Here is a 17604-nt window from a genome sequence, read left to right as displayed (position 1 = left end):
GTGCCTGACATCACTCTGGAGGGTAAATCTCTTGGGGTCATCGACAGCTTTTGTTACTTGGGTTCTATGATTAGCAGGAATCTTGACCTTCAGACTGAACCGACTAAGAGAATCGGAAAAGCAGCTAAGAATTACAGAGATGTGCATGGAATTGACTAAGGTGAAGATGTGAATCTACGAGACTTTTGTGCTGTCATCCCTCCTTTATGGTTCAGAAACACGGACTACATATGCTAGGCACATCAGGAGACTGAACAGATTCCACATGAGATGCCTGAGTAAGATTCTGAAAACAAAGTTGGAAGACAAAATACCAAAAACAGAGGTGCGGGAGTGCACAGGACTCACATAATTAGAAACCACTATCAAGAAGAGCAGGTTGTGATGGCTCAGTCATGTCAGCAGAATGGGAGGAGACCGTATCCTCAAGAATATTTTGTACAGCGAAATTCGAGACAGTTCTAGAAAGTGGGGTTGCCCTTTATTGTACCACCACAAAATGTGCAAAATGTGCAAAAACGATATGAAGTAATTCAATGTCAATATAGAAAGCTGAGAGGAGTGCGCAGAATCCTGTCCAATTTGGAGGGAATATCTGGCACTGGGTGCAGCTCAACACGAAGCAGCTTTATTCCAGAGGATGGAAGCGAAGCGAGAAAGAAGAAAGCAGCGTGCTGTAAGCTTGGACTCTAACGCAGACAACATATAGATCTGTGAAATTTTTAACAAGCTGTGTCGCTCTCGAATTGGGCTTGTCAGCCACAAGCAGATTCATCAGGCACCTGATTAGACCTCTTACATGTATACCATGGTCCAGTTTGGATCGATGGTTGCCAATGACACTCCTACTTTTTAAAGAAATATGTGTTTTCATTTTCAAAGTATGATCTGATGTAACAACAATTTTACATGAAAAAAATGAAATAATTTCCCCAGAAAAAAATCTTAAGGGATATTTATTTCATATATCAAAAAAACAGAGGGTGAAATTCTGGCCCCACTGAAGTCAAGGAGAGTTTTACCTTTGACTTCAACTGGATCAGTATTTCACCCAATGTATTCTATTTCAGCATGGCACCATTTACTAAATCTCTTACAAGATACATGAACAATTTAAAACAATTTTAATTTAAACAATGGCTATTGCAGATGTATACTTCAATTTTTCCCCTTTGCAAATATTTGAATATATTTGTTTGGAAGTAATGATGGATCTATAAGAAGATAAAAATTTATGCTATTTACAAGCTGCAGACTCATCAAAATATAGTGGTAACCATATAATATAGTCAAATCTAATTTTTAGGCAATTTCATGACATAAAAAGGTTATACACTGAGCACAACTAGTAATACCTATTACTGTGCTTGTGCTCACTCTCATAGAGGCCAAATTTAAGAGCTGCACATTGATATGTTCCAAGCATTTTTCAAGGGTTGAACAAATCTTTTGTGTATCTGTACAATTAGTTTTCATGCAGTTTTTCATATATTTTAGGCAACTGAAATGGTGGAAGTTATAGTAAAATTCTTATTCAGCTTTGTAAGTTGATAATTTTTCAGTAAGTATAACAATGAGAGCTCAGCATTCACTTTTAAATGGCCCTTTTAGAAAAAGAAAATTTGAAGTTTCACTGCTTATTTATATACAAACATGTCCAAGAAAAGTGGTAGCTTATAGTAACCTGGACATATAGAAACCAATTTTCAAATGTGCACACAATCACAGGGACAAAGGTGGTGTGTGTGTGTGTGTATGAGTGTAAACTGGAATGTGTGCACAAAGTGCATAAGTGTACATCAGTGCATGCACAAAGTTAAATTGTTTACATGAATATTACATATGCAATTGTGTGGGTACCTGCATGAAAAAGTCATGCTACTGTGCCAAGTTTTTTAATGTAATATTTATAGGACCTAACAATACTACCACTGAAAGATTAATAGGAAAATATTTGCCTCTGTTTTTTCAGTTTACTTTGTGCATTTGACAGCATATCATTTTAAAGCCAGAAGGGACCATTAGACCATCTAGTATGACCACCTGTATAACACAGGCCTTAGAATTTCACCCAGTTTTCCCTGTCTTGAATCTAATAATTTGCGTTTGACTAAAACATATCTTCTAGAAAGGCATCCAAGTCTTTGATCTGAATACTTCAAGTGATGGAAAATCCACTGCTTCCTTGGGTAGTTTGTTCCAATGGTTAATCACCCTCACTGTTAAAAAAAACTGTGCCTAGTTTCTAATTTGAATTTGTTTGGCTTCAGCTTCCTACCATTGGTTCTTGTTATACCTTTTCGCACCAGAGTAAAGAGTGAGTGAGTTAGATGGGAAATGAGGATTTTTGAAGTTGAATTCAGCAACAACCTCCACCAGTCCTGGTTTGTTTATGGACATATTATTAGAATCCAAGTTTAATGAATTCCAAACCTTGTGTATGAAGGAACACGTCTACACAGCTGGGAATCACGACAAGATTGCCGGTTACAGACAAACTGAATATACAACCAGACCACCCAAGGCAGCTTGCCAAAGATGGATCTGGGTGGTGCTCAATTTGCAAGGAGGCCACACCCCTTTGGGATTTCCCATTATGATTATCAGAATTCAGCATTTTTCCTTGTGAAGATACTTATAAACTAATCAAATCACTTCTCAATCTTGTTTTTAATAAATTTAATGGATTGAGCTCCTGAAGTTTCTCACTGTGCATCATTTTCTCCAGCCCACAAATCATTTTTGTGGCTCTTCTCAGCACTCTCCAATTTTTAAACATCCTTTAAAATGTGGACATGGAATTCCAGGATCATCCTTATCAACACAATATCCAAAGTTAAAATCACCTCCCCTTAACTCAGAGGTGGGCAAACTACAGCCTGCGGGCTCCTCCTGCCCGGCCCCTGAGCTCCTGGCCTGGGAGGCTTGCCCCCAGCCCCTCCCCTGCTGTTCCCCCTCCCCCGCAGCCTCAGCTCGCCCCGCCAAGGGTGCAATGCTCTGGGTGGCGGGGCAGTGAGCTCCTGGGGCAGCCCGGTCTCTGTTCTGCATGGTGGTGTGGCTGGCTCCAGCCGGGCGGCGCAACTGTAGCACTGCCAGCCACTGGTGTTCCAGGCAGCGTGGGAAGGGAGCAGGGAGGGCTGGATAGAGGGCAGGTAAGTTCGGGGTGTGGAGAGGGGTAAGGGCGGTCAGAGGGCAGGAAACAGGGCGGTTGAATGGGGGTAGGGGTCCTGGGGGGCAGTCAGGAAGGAGGGGGGTTGGATGGGGTGGCAGGGGGAAGTCAGGGGCAGGGGTTCCAGGGGCGGTCAGGGGACAGGGAGCGGGGGGGTTGGATAGAGGGCAGGGGAGTTTGGGGTGGTGGTCAGGGGACGGGGGTGTGGATAGGGCTTGGGGCGGTCAGAGGGTGGGGTTGAATGGGTGCAGGTGTCCCGGGGGCAGTCAGGAAGGAGGGGGGGTTGGATGGAGTGGTGGGGGGCCATCAGGGAACGGGGGGGTTGGATGGGGCAGAGGTCCTGGGAAGGGGGGCTGTCAGGGGACAAGAAGCAGGTGGGATAGGGAGAAGAGGGGGAGGGATAGAGGCAGAGGCCGGGCCACACCTGGCTGTTTGGGGAGACACAGCCTCCCCTAACCGGCCCTTCATACAATTTCTGAAACCCGATGCGGCCCTCAGGCCAAAAAGTTTGCCCGCCCCTGCCCTAACTCCTCTGTTTGTACATCCATAAATCACATTAATCCGTTCTGCCACCATATCACACTGGGAACTCATAAGACTCCTACATCCTTTTCAGAGTCACTATTTTCCAGGATACAGTCCCTCAATCTGTAGTATGGTCTACATTCTTTGTTCCTATATCTATGACCTTGCATTTGGCTGTATCAAAATGCATTTTGTTTGAATGGACCCATCTCACCAAGGTATCCGGATCACCCTGAATGAACCAAGCCCTGAAAAACCTGTTCTATTAATTTCCAAATTATTACAACAAACCTCAATAGAAACCCCTTCATCTGATGATTCCCCACTGACAACTAATTTTTGAGATCTGCCAGTCAGTACTTAATCTGTTTAACATTTGCTATACTTATGCTGTATAGTACTAGTCTAGCACTTTGTGTGTAGTCAGCAGAAAATGTGATTGTAAACATTGTAACTGAGGTATCTGAAGCGACTTTTAACTCATTTCTGGAAACTGCTAGATGTCAAGTGGATTGTGCCGGTTTCTTTAAAAAGTTTGGAACTACAGTAACTAAAGGTGGTTAAACTGTCCAGAAACAGTATAAAAATTATGAGTGTTTTTATTATTAAATCAATTACAAGTAGATATATGGAATTCATATGCACGCAGGGAAATGTCTGTATCTCACCCTGGTTTAAACTAATAGAACAAATCTATGGGTAAATGTCTATAATTATAATCTGTTGCAACAGAAAGGGAACTTTTTTCCTTTAACAAAAAGGAGTCAAAATCCAGTTACAAGGTGTCTAATGGAAATCTGCCATAAAGAAGTAAGACAAAAAATATTTCTGAATTCTGCAACTTGGAAGTGGATAAACTTAATTTTTTTTAACAAGTGTCCCTCATTTATTTTTTTAAAATTTCAATAAAGAAATAAATCATTTTGTAAATCAATGTGTAAAAATTGCACCTAGCCTAAAACCATGTATACTGAGTCTCACTTCAGAATAATTTTTGTATGAGCAAATTACTAATTCCTGAGCTCAAGGACTTGTACAGTCAGCAATGAATGATCTTTAATTACTGTATATATTTATTTATATTTTTAAAACTGCAAATAGACCTAAGGCTTTAAGTGCCCTTACACACATTAATACAATTTAAGTATCAGCAGTATTAAAGGTTTAATTCAGTAGAAGCTCAGCCAGCCACCTATAAAAGCTCCTTCCAACGCCTTCATTATCGAGGAAGCACACCCCAAGTCTTCTCCAAACACTACTACACAGATGTTTTTTGCAGTGTGCCTGGAAGGTCACCAAATTCAGGCTATTTGAAAACAAGGAGGAAGCAAGATCCCTTCTTTTTAAGACCATAAGAGTGGCCATACTGGGTCAGACCAAAGGTCCATCTAGCCCAGTATCCTGTCTTCCAACAGAGGCCAATGCCAGGTGCTTCAGAGGGAATGAACAGAACAGGAAATCATCAAGTGATCCATCCCCTGTAGGCCATTCCCAGCTTCTGGCAAACAGAGGCTAGGGACACCATCCCTGCTCATCCTAATAGCCATTGATGGACCCATCCCTCCATGAACTTACCTAGTTCTTGTTTCGACACCATTATAGCCTTGGCCTTCACAACATCCTTTGGCAAAGAGTTCCTCAGACAGACTGTGCGTTGTGTGAAAAAATACTTCCTTTTGTTTGTTTTAAACCTGCTGCTTATTTATTTCATTGGGGATGACCCCTAGTTTTTGTGTTATGAGAAGGAGTAAATAACACATCCTTATTTACTTTCTCCACACCAGTCATGATTTTATAGACCCCAATCATATTCCTCCTTAGTCATCTCTTTTCCCAGATGAAAAGTCCCAGTCTTATTAATCTCTCCTCATACGGAAACTGTTCCATACCCCTAATCATTTTCGTTGCCCTTTTCTGAATCTTTTCCAATTCTCTTTTTTGAGATGGGGCAACCACAGCTGCACACAGTATTCAAGGTGTGGGTGTAACAGGGATTTATATAGGGGCAATATGATATTTTCTGTCTTATTATCTATCTTTTTCTTAATGATTTCCAACATTCTGTTTGCTTTTATGACTGCCGCTGCACATTGAGTGGATATTTTCAGAGAACTATCCACAATGACTCCAAGATCTCTTTCTTGAGTGGTAACAGCTAATTTAGACCTCATCATTTTATATGTATAGTTGGGATAAGACGGTTACTCACCGTTGTAACTGTTGTTCTTCGAGATGTGTTGCTCATATCCATTCCATTAGGTGTGCGCGCGCCGCGTGCACGATCGTCGGAAGATTTTCTACCCTAGCAACACCGGCGGGTCGGCTGTGGAGCCCCCTAGAGTGGCGCCTTCATGGCGCTGAATATATACCCCAGCCGACCCGGCGCCCCCTCAGTTCCTTCTTGCCGGCTACTCCGACAGTGGGGACGGGGGGCGGGTTTGGAATGGATATGAGCAACACATCTCGAAGAACAACAGTTACAACGGTGAGTAACCGTCTTTTCTTCTTCGAGTGCTTGCTCATATCCATTCCATTAGGTGACTCCCAAGCCCAACTTAGGTGGTGGGGTCGGAGTGAGACATTGCTGTGTGCAAAACCGCTGATCCGAATGCAGCATCGTCCCTGGACTGCTGCACTAGTGCATAGTGAGCTGTAAACGTGTGGACTGATGACCAAACCGCCGCTCTACAAATGTCCTGGATCGGAACATGTGCCAGGAAAGCAGTCGAGGAAGCTTGGGCCCTCGTGGAGTGAGCGGTGAGGTGCGGTGCAGAGACACCTGCCAGGTCATAGCAAGTCCGGATGCAAGACGTAATCCAGGAGGATAGGCGTTGTGAGGAGACCGGTGAGCCTTTCATTCGGTCGGCCACTGCAACGAAGAGTTGCGTCGTCTTTCTAAAGTGCTTTGTGCGGTCAATATAGAAGGCCAGGGCCCTTCGTACGTCCAGGGAATGCAAACGTTGATCCTGGCGAGTGGCATGTGGTTTGGGATGAAAGACCGGGAGAAAGATGTCCTGGTTGATATGAAAAGGAGAAACCACCTTAGGGAGAAAGGCAGGATGTGGACGAAGCTGCACTTTATCCTTATGGAAAACTGTATAAGGGGGCTCGGATGTAAGCGCCCTGAGTTCAGAAACACGCCTTGCTGAGGTGATGGCTACGAGGAAGGCTGTCTTCCAGGATAGGTACAGAAGTGAACAGGTGGCCAGTGGCTCGAATGGAGGACCTGTGAGCTTGGAGAGAACCAGGTTGAGGTCCCACGTCTGAACGGGCTGACGTTGTTGTGGGTACATCCGGTCTAAGCCCTTGAGGACTCTAACGACCATCGGGTTAGAGAATACCGAGGACGCGAGTTCCCCTGGGTGAAAGGCCGATATAGCGGCCAGGTGAACTCTAATTGAAGATATCGCCAACCCCTGCTGTTTTAGGGAGAGGAGATATTCCAAAATGAGAGGAATGGGTGCCTGCAACGGGGACATGGCTCGTTGTTCGCACCAACAGGAGAACCGCTTCCACTTGGCCAGGTACGTGGTGCGTGTTGAGGGCTTCCTACTGCTCAGCAGAATCTGTTGGACAGAGTGCGAGCATTGCTGCTCTGCCTGGGTGAACCATGGAGCAGCCACGCTGTGAGGTGGAGTGATTGCAGGTCGGGGTGATGCAGCCGGCCGTGGTCCTGAGAGATGAGATCCGGACACAACGGAAGCGGGATCGGTGTCTGAACCGAGAGTTCCAACAGTGTGGTGTACCAATGTTGTCTCGGCCACGCTGGAGCGACCAGAATTACCTGTGCCTGGTCTCTGCGCAATTTGAGCAGTACCTTGTGGACCAGAGGAAACGGAGGGAAGGCATAAAACAGGTGGTCTTTCAAGGGAAGGAGAAACGCATCCGAGAGGGAGCCCGGAGCTCGACCTTGTAGGGAGCAGAACACGTGGCACTTCCTGTTGTCTCGAGATGCAAACAGGTCTATCTGGGGAAACCCCCACTTTTGGAAGATGGAATGTATGATGTCCGGACGGATAGACCACTCGTGCGTCTGGAAGGACCTGCTGAGTCGGTCCGCTAGAGTGTTCTGGACTCCAGGGAGGAACGATGCCGTGAGATGGATTGAGTGGGCGATGCAGAAGTCCCACAGGCGAATGGCCTCTTGGCATAGAATTGACGAATGTGCTCCTCCTTGCTTGTTGATGTAAAACATGGCCGTGGTGTTGTCGATGAGAACTAACACACAGCGGCCACGTAGGAGATTGAGGAATGCCTGGCACGCCAGGCGCACCGCCATCAGCTCCCGAACATTGATGTGCAAGGCTAACTGGGGTGCAGTCCACAGGCCCTGGGTATGGTGTTCGTTGAGATGGGCGCCCCAACCCAGAGATGACGCGTCTGTGACCAGGTGCAGAGAGGGTTGTGGGGCGTGAAATGGCATCCCCTCGCAGACCACATTGCGATCTAGCCACCAGGTGAGGGAGGCCAGGACCGAGTTCGGGACCGTGACCACCATGTTCAGGCTGTCTCGATGTGGACGGTATATTGATGACACCCAGGTTTGAAGTGGGCGAAGCCGAAGTCTGGCATGCCTGGTTACATACGTGCAGGAAGCCATGTGACCCAGCAGGGTAAGGCACGACCTCACCGTGGTAGTTGGGAAGGCCTTGAGCCCTTGAATGAGGTTCGTGATGGTGCCAAAGCGGTTGTCTGGCAGGATGGCTTGCGCACGCCCGGAGTCTAGAACTGCGCCGATGAATTCTATTCTCTGGGTAGGTTCTAGAGTGGATTTGTCCTTGTTGAGTAGGATGCCCAACTCGTTGAATATGTGCACTATTCTGTGGACGTGAGCTTGAACTTGCTCCTTGGTGCGACCGCGCACCAGCCAGTCGTCTAGGTATGGGAACACCTGTATTCCTTGCCGACGAAGGTACGCTGCCACGACAGCCATACATTTCGTGAACACTCTTGGGGCCGAGGATAGGCCGAAGGGAAGGACTGTAAATTGGTAGTGCACCGTGTTTACCACGAATCGCAGGAAGCGTCTGTGAGGTGGGTAAATTGCAATACGAAAGTATGCGTCTTTCATGTCGAGGGCGGCGAACCAGTCTCCAGGATCGAGGGAAGGGATAATGGCCCCCAAAGAGACCATGCGGAACTTCGACTTTACTACGAATTTGTTGAGTCCGCGCAAGTCCAAGATGGGCCGCAGACCTCCCTTGGACTTGGGGATCAGGAAGTAACGGGAATAAAATCCCCTGCCCCTTAACTCTATCGGAACCTCCTCGATGGCCCCCATGGCAAGGAGCGTAGAAACCTCCTGTGTAAGAAGTTGCTCGTGAGAAGGGTCCCTGAAGAGGGACGGGGAAGGGGGGTGGGAGGGGGGGATAGAAGAAAACTGGATAGCGTATCCCCTCTCCACCGTGCGGAGGACCCAACGGTCCGAAGTTATAAGGGACCAAGCACGGTGGAAGTGGGAGAGGCGATCCCGAAAGGAGGGAGCTGGATCCTGGGGGATGACTGGGGCGCCGTCCTCGACCGCACCTTCAAAAGTTCTGTCTAGGACCTGAAGGTGGTCTTGGTGGCCCCTGGTTCTGACCGGGTTGAGGGCCAACCCATCTTCTCCTACCACCTCGCCCTCGCCTTCTGGCAGGGTCCTGTCTCTGACGAGGTGGAGGGGGGTAAAAACGTTGAGGCTGGGGCCTAAATGGTCTGCGCTGGGGACCCGCAACATGCATCCCCAGGGAGCGCATGATTGTCCTGGAGTCCTTGAGGCTCTGCAATCGAGAGTCCGTCTTCTCCGAGAACAACCCCTGTCCTTCAAAGGGCAGATCCTGTAGGGTCTGCTGTAATTCAGGGGGTAAACCCGAAACTTGGAGCCAGGAGGTCCTGCGCATAGCGATACCTGCGGCCAGGGTTCTCGCGGCCGAGTCCGCTATGTCCAGGGAGGCCTGTAAGGAGGTCCGAGCCACCTTCTTACCCTCCTCAACCAAGGCCCCAAACTCCTCCCTGGACTCTTGGGGAACCAATTCCTTGAACTTCCCCATAGAGTTCCAGGAATTAAAGTTGTAGCGGCTCAGGAGCGCCTGCTGGTTAGCCGCTCTAAGTTGCAGCCCTCCAGCTGAATAAACTTTACGGCCAAACAAATCGAGTCGCTTAGCCTCCTTTGATTTGGGCGCTGCAGCTTGTTGACCGTGGCGCTCCCTTGCATTCACTGATGACACCACCAGTGAACACGGCTGGGGATGGGTATACAAGTACTCGTAGTCTTCGGAAGGGACAAAGTACTTTCTTTCCACCCCTCTCGCTGTAGGTGGGATAGAGGCAGGGGTTTGCCATATCGTAGTTGCGTTCGCCTGGATCGTACGGATCAGGGGCAACGCCACTCTTGATGGGACATCCGCCGCGAGGATATTTACAATGGGGTCCTGCACCTCCACTATCTCCTCCGTCTGTAGGTCCATGTTACGGGCCATCCTACGTAACAGGTCCTGATGAGCCCGAAGATCTATCGGGGGTGGACCTGTGCACGACGTGCCCGCCACTGCCTCATCCGGAGAGGAAGAGGAGGATGCCTCTGGTGGTAAGGGATCCAGGGGAGGATCCTGGTCTCCCTGTTCCTGGGTCGGAGCATCACCTGTCCTTGGGTCCGGGACGTCGGGTGGTGCAGATACAGAGGCCTCCATGCCCCCTGGAGGAGGGCGAGAGATGGTGGACTCTGGTGCCCTTGTATCAGAGTGACCCGAGCGAGAGGTTGTTGGAGCCCCTTGCGCCTGGTGGTATGCCCACGGGGTCCAGAACGACCAGTGAGGTGGGCCCTGGTCAGGGTCCTCTGCTCCCTCTTGCCAATGGCCTAAATCTTGCTCCCCGGCTTGCCCCTGAGGGGGGTATGCCGATCTTGGCAGGTCCTCAGAGGAGCGAGACACCGATCTCGATGGCCATGGCGGTGCCGACTGAGCCGAGACGAATCCCGTGGGATACGGTGCCGTCTGGTGCCGATCTAGAGATGTTCCATCTCTACGCGGTGCCGGCGATCGGTGCCGAGATCGCGATCGGTGCCGATGGCCTCGCCGGTGCCGGGAGTTGGACCTGGATCGAGACGATGACCTAGAGTAGGCCCGGTGCCGGGAGCGGCCTCTCGAACGTCGATCGTACCGGTGCCGAGAGCTACGTCTCGACGTTGATCGGTGCCGACGATCATAACGGTGCCGAGATGTAGAGCGGTGCCGCGATGATCTTGGCCGCGAGTACGACCGGTGCCGGGGTGATATCCGGCGCCGGGACTGCGAGCGGCGAGGGGACCTGCTTCGGGACCTAGATCGGTGCCGTGGTTCCAGCCCTTGCGATGGAGGGCGCATCAAGGCAGGTTTTCCCCTAGATTGGACCGGGCGAGTCAACGGTGCCGACGGTGCCGGTGGTTGTGGCGGTGCCGGCTCCGTGAGAGCGATCAAGTCTCTCGCCGTCGCGAAAGTCTCCGGTGTCGAAGGGAGGCACTGTATCACCGCCGGTCTCGGTGGTGACTCTGTCTGCACCGGACTCAACGGCCTTGGAGCCGGAGTCGACGGTGCTGGAGGCACCTGTTTTCGGTGCTCCACAGGTGGACGCGGCTCTACCCCCGGCACCGGGGGAGCCGGCGTCTTCGGCACTGAGGTCCCCGCCTTATGGGATTTTTTATGTCCCGGGGATGATGAACGGCGCCGAGGCACTTGTTGTGAGTGCGGTGCCGATGAGGTCCGGTGCCGTGGAGGCTTGTCTGCCGTGGTCGGCATGGTCGGTGCCGCTGGGGCACTGCGCACCGAGGTGCTAGGTGCCGGGGTCTGGCGCGCCGATGGAGCGTCCGGGCTAAGTGCTGCCTCCATAAGGAGTTGCCGGAGTCGAAAGTCCCGCTCCTTCTTGGTCCTCGGTTTGAAGGCCTTACAGATCTTGCACTTATCTGTTTGATGGGACTCTCCCAGGCACTTCAGACACGAGTCGTGCGGGTCGCTCGTTGGCATAGGCTTAGCGCAGGAGGCGCACTGCTTGAAGCCGGGAGCCTTGGGCATGAGCCCGACCACGCGGCCGGGGAAAAAGGGGGGAGACAACCCCCTTAATTCCCCTTTTTTTTTAACTATATAACAACTATAAACAAGTGAATAACCAACTATATAACTATAAACAACTAGAACTACAACTATAACTGTGAATAACTGGATAAGCTAGGGAGAGTGGAGAACAGCTACGCCGTGCTCCACAGTTCCAACGACCGTCAGGGGCGGTAAGAAGGAACTGAGGGGGCGCCGGGTCGGCTGGGGTATATATTCAGCGCCATGAAGGCGCCACTCTAGGGGGCTCCACAGCCGACCCGCCGGTGTTGCTAGGGTAGAAAATCTTCCGACGATCGTGCACGCGGCGCGCGCACACCTAATGGAATGGATATGAGCAAGCACTCGAAGAAGAATATGTTTTCCAATGTGCATTACTTTGCATTTATCAACAATGAATTTCATCTGCCATTTTTGACAGGTTTCAGAGTAGCAGCCTGTATCCGCAAAAAGAACAGGAGTACTTGTGGCACCTTAGAGACTAACAAATTTATTAGAGCATAAGCTTTCGTGGACTACAGCCCACTTCTTCAGATGCATATAGAGTGGAACCTATATGCATCCACTTTATATGCATCCGAAGAAGTGGGCTGTAGTCCACGAAAGCTTATGCTCTAATAAATTTGTTAGTCTCTAAGGTGCTACAAATACTCCTTATCTGCCATTTTGTTGCTCAGTCACCCAGTTTTGAGAGATCCTTCAGTCTGCCAGGGACTTAACTATCTCCAGTAGTTTTGTATTATCTGTACATTTTGCCACCTCACTGTTTACCCCTTTTTCCAGATCATTTATGAATACGTTGAAAAGGACTGGGCCTGGTACAGACTTCTGGGTAACATCACTATTTACCTCTCTCCGTTCTGAAAACTGACCATTTATTCCTACCCTTTGTTTCCTAGCTTTTAACCAGTTACCAATCCACGAGAACACCTTTCCTATTAACCCATGACAGCTTACTTTGCTTAAAAGGCTTTGGTGAGAGACCTTGTGAGAGGCTTTCTGAAAATCTAAGTACAGTATATCCACTTGATCCCCCTTGCCCACATGCTTGTTGACCCCCTCAAAGAATTCTAGTAGATTTATAACCAGGAGGATCGAGTTAGAGTGGGGCAGTGCACCAGGTAGTCCAGTTCCAGACCATTTAGGCCTTTACAGATCATAACCAACCCCTTAAACTCCATCCAGAAGTCAACGGAGCAATCTGCAGTCAGTAAGCAAGTTGCTGCGTTCTCCACCAGCTTAGGTCTCCAACTAGTTTCAATGTGTAGCTCCATGTACAGCACATTGCAACAACTCCAACATGTAGTAACAAAAGCATGAACAACAGTGGCAAGGTCTGCACCCAAAAGGAAGGGTCTTAATCTTCTTGCCAGATAGTAAAAAGTTGACTGGTTACATGCCTGTAAAAACAGCAGATGGGGGTCTAATATAACCCCTAAATTGAAAACCTTAGTAATTAACAGCAGACATACTCCTTCAGTCAAAGGGACTATTATTACACCTCTACCAACTCTTCTAGTTACTTCCCCCAACTCACCATCACTTCAGTCTTGTCTGGGTTGAGCCTCAACCACTTCACACTCACCCACACACCAATTTCAGCTAGACACTGCTTAACGTGCTGAACCACATCATCCAAGTTGGACAAGATAGACACATAGTTGGCTCTAATCAGCATACTGAAAACATCGCACTCCATGCCTTCTTACTAACCCTCCTAATGGTCTCACTTATACATTGAACAGGAGGTATAATGGCAACCACCGGAACACCACAACTGGGGACTTTTGGAGGAGGAGCAATTGCCCATAACTACTCACTGAGATCTCTCAGAAATAAAAGAACCAAGCAATCAAAGAGCAGCCCCATCCACTTCTGCCAGAGTCCACAAGTGAGACAGCAAAACTTTGGGCTCAGCTGTATTGAAGGCAGCTGATACATTTTATACCACCAGCACGGACATCTGATCTTCAACCAGCACAGTCTCTGGGCCACAGTCAGGTGTATATCTCCATTGACAAGGGTCAACAAGATCCAAGGCACATGGATACTGTGAGAGTTGTCTTGCTACAATCTTCTCCACAATCTTACCCAAGGGAAGATGGGATACAGGTTGATAATTAGCTTGATTGTTACCATCAAGCAATGACTTCTCAAGCAAATACCACACTAATGCATCCTTCAAAGCAATAAGAAGCCTACCTCTTTTAAAGCAAGAGTTGCCAGTCTCCACAAGCAAGGGACCCAGTACATCCCCACTAACCTTCATCAGCCAAGAAGGTTGGATTCAAAGCACAGGTTGTGGGACTAAGGTCTCTCAACACCAACAGTACATCACCAAATAACAGTGACAAACTCTTTTACTGAATATGAGGATCTTGTTCTGTCAAGCCCTTGCTCTTCCACCACAGAAGCAGACCTCCTGCTCTTAATCTGATCCATTTTGTTTGCAGAATTACAAGTGGGAAGGACGCAACTGAGCTGAGACAGTCAGGATTTACCAGTCCTGACACCTGAAACAAATCTGCCGCTTGAGCTTTTGCGGCTTCTATGTTGGAGAAAAATAACTTTTTCTTTGCATTCTGCACAGCCACAACATAAAAGTTAAAAATATTTATGGTGCAGCTGATCAGCCTCTGCACGACATTTCCACCACCAGTGTACTAGCCCTCTTCCTTCTTGCCTCATTTGTTGCATATCATCTGTACACCAGAGTGACCTGTGAAAATGATGTTGGCAAAGAGGGCATCTACAGGCCACTTCTTCAAAACTGCAGGATAGAAAAGTACAATAATGTTCTACCAAACTACTGAGGGATTGGTCTGTTAGGGGGTCTCACAACAAATCTTTTGGTGGCCTCAGAGTGCGGCCACCAACTCTTGATGGTGGCTGCTATGACAATTTTTCCTAACATACTTAACTAACTTTAGGAAAAACAAATAAATATGCACATATACATGCTCAAATCATACTGATTGCTTTACTCAGGAGTTTTTCCCCCAGACTCAATAATAAAAATAATGTACAGTTGTTTCCATTCTTTACTGGACCTAAACAGAATAGAAACACAAACAAGCTTTGCATGTTATTGTCTTTTGTTGTTGTTTCTTTTGCTTTTTTGGTTGCGGTTTTTTTTTATCCTTGCTAGTTAACAACTCTGCTGCTGTGAAAAAGTGATATTTGTATGTTTGTTAATATCACTTTTCACTGCAGCAGACTTGCTAGCTAGCTGTGAGGCAGTGAAAATAGATATTAACAAACATACAAATATCACTTTTCACAGTAGACTTACTAAGCCCTGTCAAGCTGGGTGACAAATTAAGCCTCGGAAGGGGAGGCTGGTAGGGAGGCAGCAGGGATGGGGGGTGATCAGGGTGAGGTGAGCCCAGAGTCTGCTGCTGCACTTGAAACCCTGGAGCTTGCCGCTCACCCACCCGCAGGGCTGAAGCCAGAAGCCTGAGCCCCACAAGCCCCGGGAAGGTGGGAACTCATCCTGGCTGTCTGCTCCTCTGGTGTCTGTGGTTCCAGAGGGGAGCAGGGCCCAACCCCTCCAGGGACCCCGGGGGGGGCACAGCTTCCCCTCCCTAGGAGGCTGTGGCTGCAAGAAAAGCCCCTGGCAGCTGCTTCCGGCCACAGTGGCTGCATTTGAAAAACGCTGTTGGTGGAACAAGATTCACCCTCAGAGCCCTCTGGAACCTTTTTCGGTCCATTAATCTTTGAGAGTAGACCATTAGAACAGCTCCCTCACCCTGACAGGACAGATGAACCCCAACCTCAAACACAGGAGGGACGATCACTTTATGACAAATGTAAGCTTTCTAGGGACAGGGACTGTCTTTTTGTTCTGTGTTTATCCAGTGCCCAGGTGCTATGGTAATACAATCAACCAATCAATCACTGAGCCTCCAGTTCCAACCCAAAACCCAAATCTTAAGTGTGGTCAGCTGTCTGAGTTGAGCCAGTACCTATCTGGGATAAGCCCACTGTCATCATGATGGCCATGAAATCTTGAGCTGCTTCAGAAAATTCAACATCTACATGCAAATTTAACATAACCAATCTCTGCGTTTCCAATGCCAATATAGTGAGAAATTCAGTCAGCTCACTACATGACTTGGCAATGCAGGAGGGTGAATGGTACACTAAAAGCAGTGCCATCTTAATTCCATAGTGGAAACCACATACTAAGTGAGCACAGTATATGATCCAGTTTTGGAGAGGGGGGCCTTGTATATTTTAGGCTGAATGCAATCAGTATGGACACAACCAAAGCAGTATTACTGAGCACAACTAGAATAAATCAGCAAAACAATTTGTAGGTCTTATGAAAATATTCACTAGTATAAAAATATTTTTAGATTTACATTTATTTCTTGAAATATCACACACTGACATTTTGATCATTTACACATAAAATGTTAACTTTCCTGATTAACTAACCTGAACTCATCAATTAAACTTGGATTAACCTGCCTTACCTGGTTATCTCATCATCTCCAATCATTCCCTTGGGAGTTGGGGAATATCTTCCTGGTGATGATGGTGGCAAAGATTGTGCCAAGTAGGTAGCTGGACTGATATGGTTATCCACTGGCTGAGAATAAGCTTAAAATAAAAGATAAAAGTGTTTAGGTGATTTAAAAAAAATGTAAAAGTACCTGTACAAATGTAAAACATAGTATTTTAGGGCATTGTTTTAAAAACAAACACATGTTTCTCTTCAGTCTAATAGTTTATTTAAAATGTCTCAGGTTTAGGATATTGTGCCATCATAGAAGCTAAGCAGATTAATGCAAATTTCCCATACCGCTTCCTCAAATATGTAAATCAGTAAGTCAAATAATTGTCAATTTGCTTGACTATTACTGCAAACAGTCTTTTTTATTTATGCATTTATTTTTTAAATAACAAGCATTGCAAATAATAGGCACCAGTGAGGACAGGAATTATCTTTTTTGGCCAAGTTTCTATAACTTTATTGAACCTAAGATCTAAAAGCAACCTGTCCTGGTAGCAGTGAAAAGAGGTGAGGATTTAAGACCACTGCTGCTGTAGGCTGTCACCAGTTTCCCACCCTTTCAGTACATAGATCCAGGGCATCCTAACATTTCCTAGGCCCACCTGGCTAACCGGATTTCCAGACCTAAACAAAACCATGGTATCCTGCACAGCCACTGCATGAGACAATTCCCGGGCCTTATGCAAGTGCCTGTAGGTCTCTGCAAATCCAGCCTCCTCCTTTGGTGAAGCTGATGCCATATTCACAAGAAAAGGAGAGGGAATTAATCCAGCTCCTGACATCTGTGGGATTGGGAGCACCAATCACCCCCATATTTATTTTATATCCACTGTGTGAAAATCTCACCCATGCTGCCAGCAACGGCAGCCACATATACCTCTACCTCGATATAACGCGACCCGATATAACACGAATGCGGATATAATGCGGTAAAGCAGTGCTCCAGGGGGGCAGGGCTGCGCATTCCAGTGGATCAAAGCAAGTTCAATATAACGCAGTTTCACCTATAACACTAAGATTTTTTGGCTTCCAAGGACAGCGTTATATCGGGGTAGAGGTGTATTTACAGATTCATAGATTTTTAAGGTGTGAAAGGACTATTATGATCATCTAGTCTGACTTCCTGCCTAGTGCAGGCCAGAGACACTCATGCAGTAATTTCTGCATCAAACACATTCACTCTGACTGAGCTATAGCAAAGCTGTTAAAAAAAAAAAATTCTTATTCTGCTAGGTAAGAGATTGAAGTCCAAGACCTCCATGGTAGCATTCTCTGAAATGCTTCCAGTTCCACACGCAGGGCCAGTTAGACAGGCAGAACTGCAGGGT

At 47.5% G+C, this 17604-nt stretch overlaps 1 protein-coding gene across 13 annotated transcripts in view; it reads right to left on the bottom strand.

Annotated features, from left to right (window-relative positions):
* The window catches only part of DLG1 (discs large MAGUK scaffold protein 1), a 498578-nt gene that overhangs the window by 117273 nt on the left and 363701 nt on the right, over nt 1-17604 (bottom strand). For all 13 annotated transcript variants that reach the window (XM_054039246.1, XM_054039230.1, XM_054039232.1 and 10 more), the window contains one exon: nt 16236-16362. In XM_054039246.1, the coding sequence (XP_053895221.1) occupies nt 16236-16362 (127 nt within the window). The remainder of the gene's footprint in view (nt 1-16235; nt 16363-17604) is intronic.

This window comes from Malaclemys terrapin, chromosome 9 (assembly GCF_027887155.1).
Source record: "Malaclemys terrapin pileata isolate rMalTer1 chromosome 9, rMalTer1.hap1, whole genome shotgun sequence".
NCBI classification, from domain to species: Eukaryota; Metazoa; Chordata; order Testudines; family Emydidae; genus Malaclemys; species Malaclemys terrapin.
This window is presented reverse-complemented; position numbering and strand designations above follow the sequence as displayed.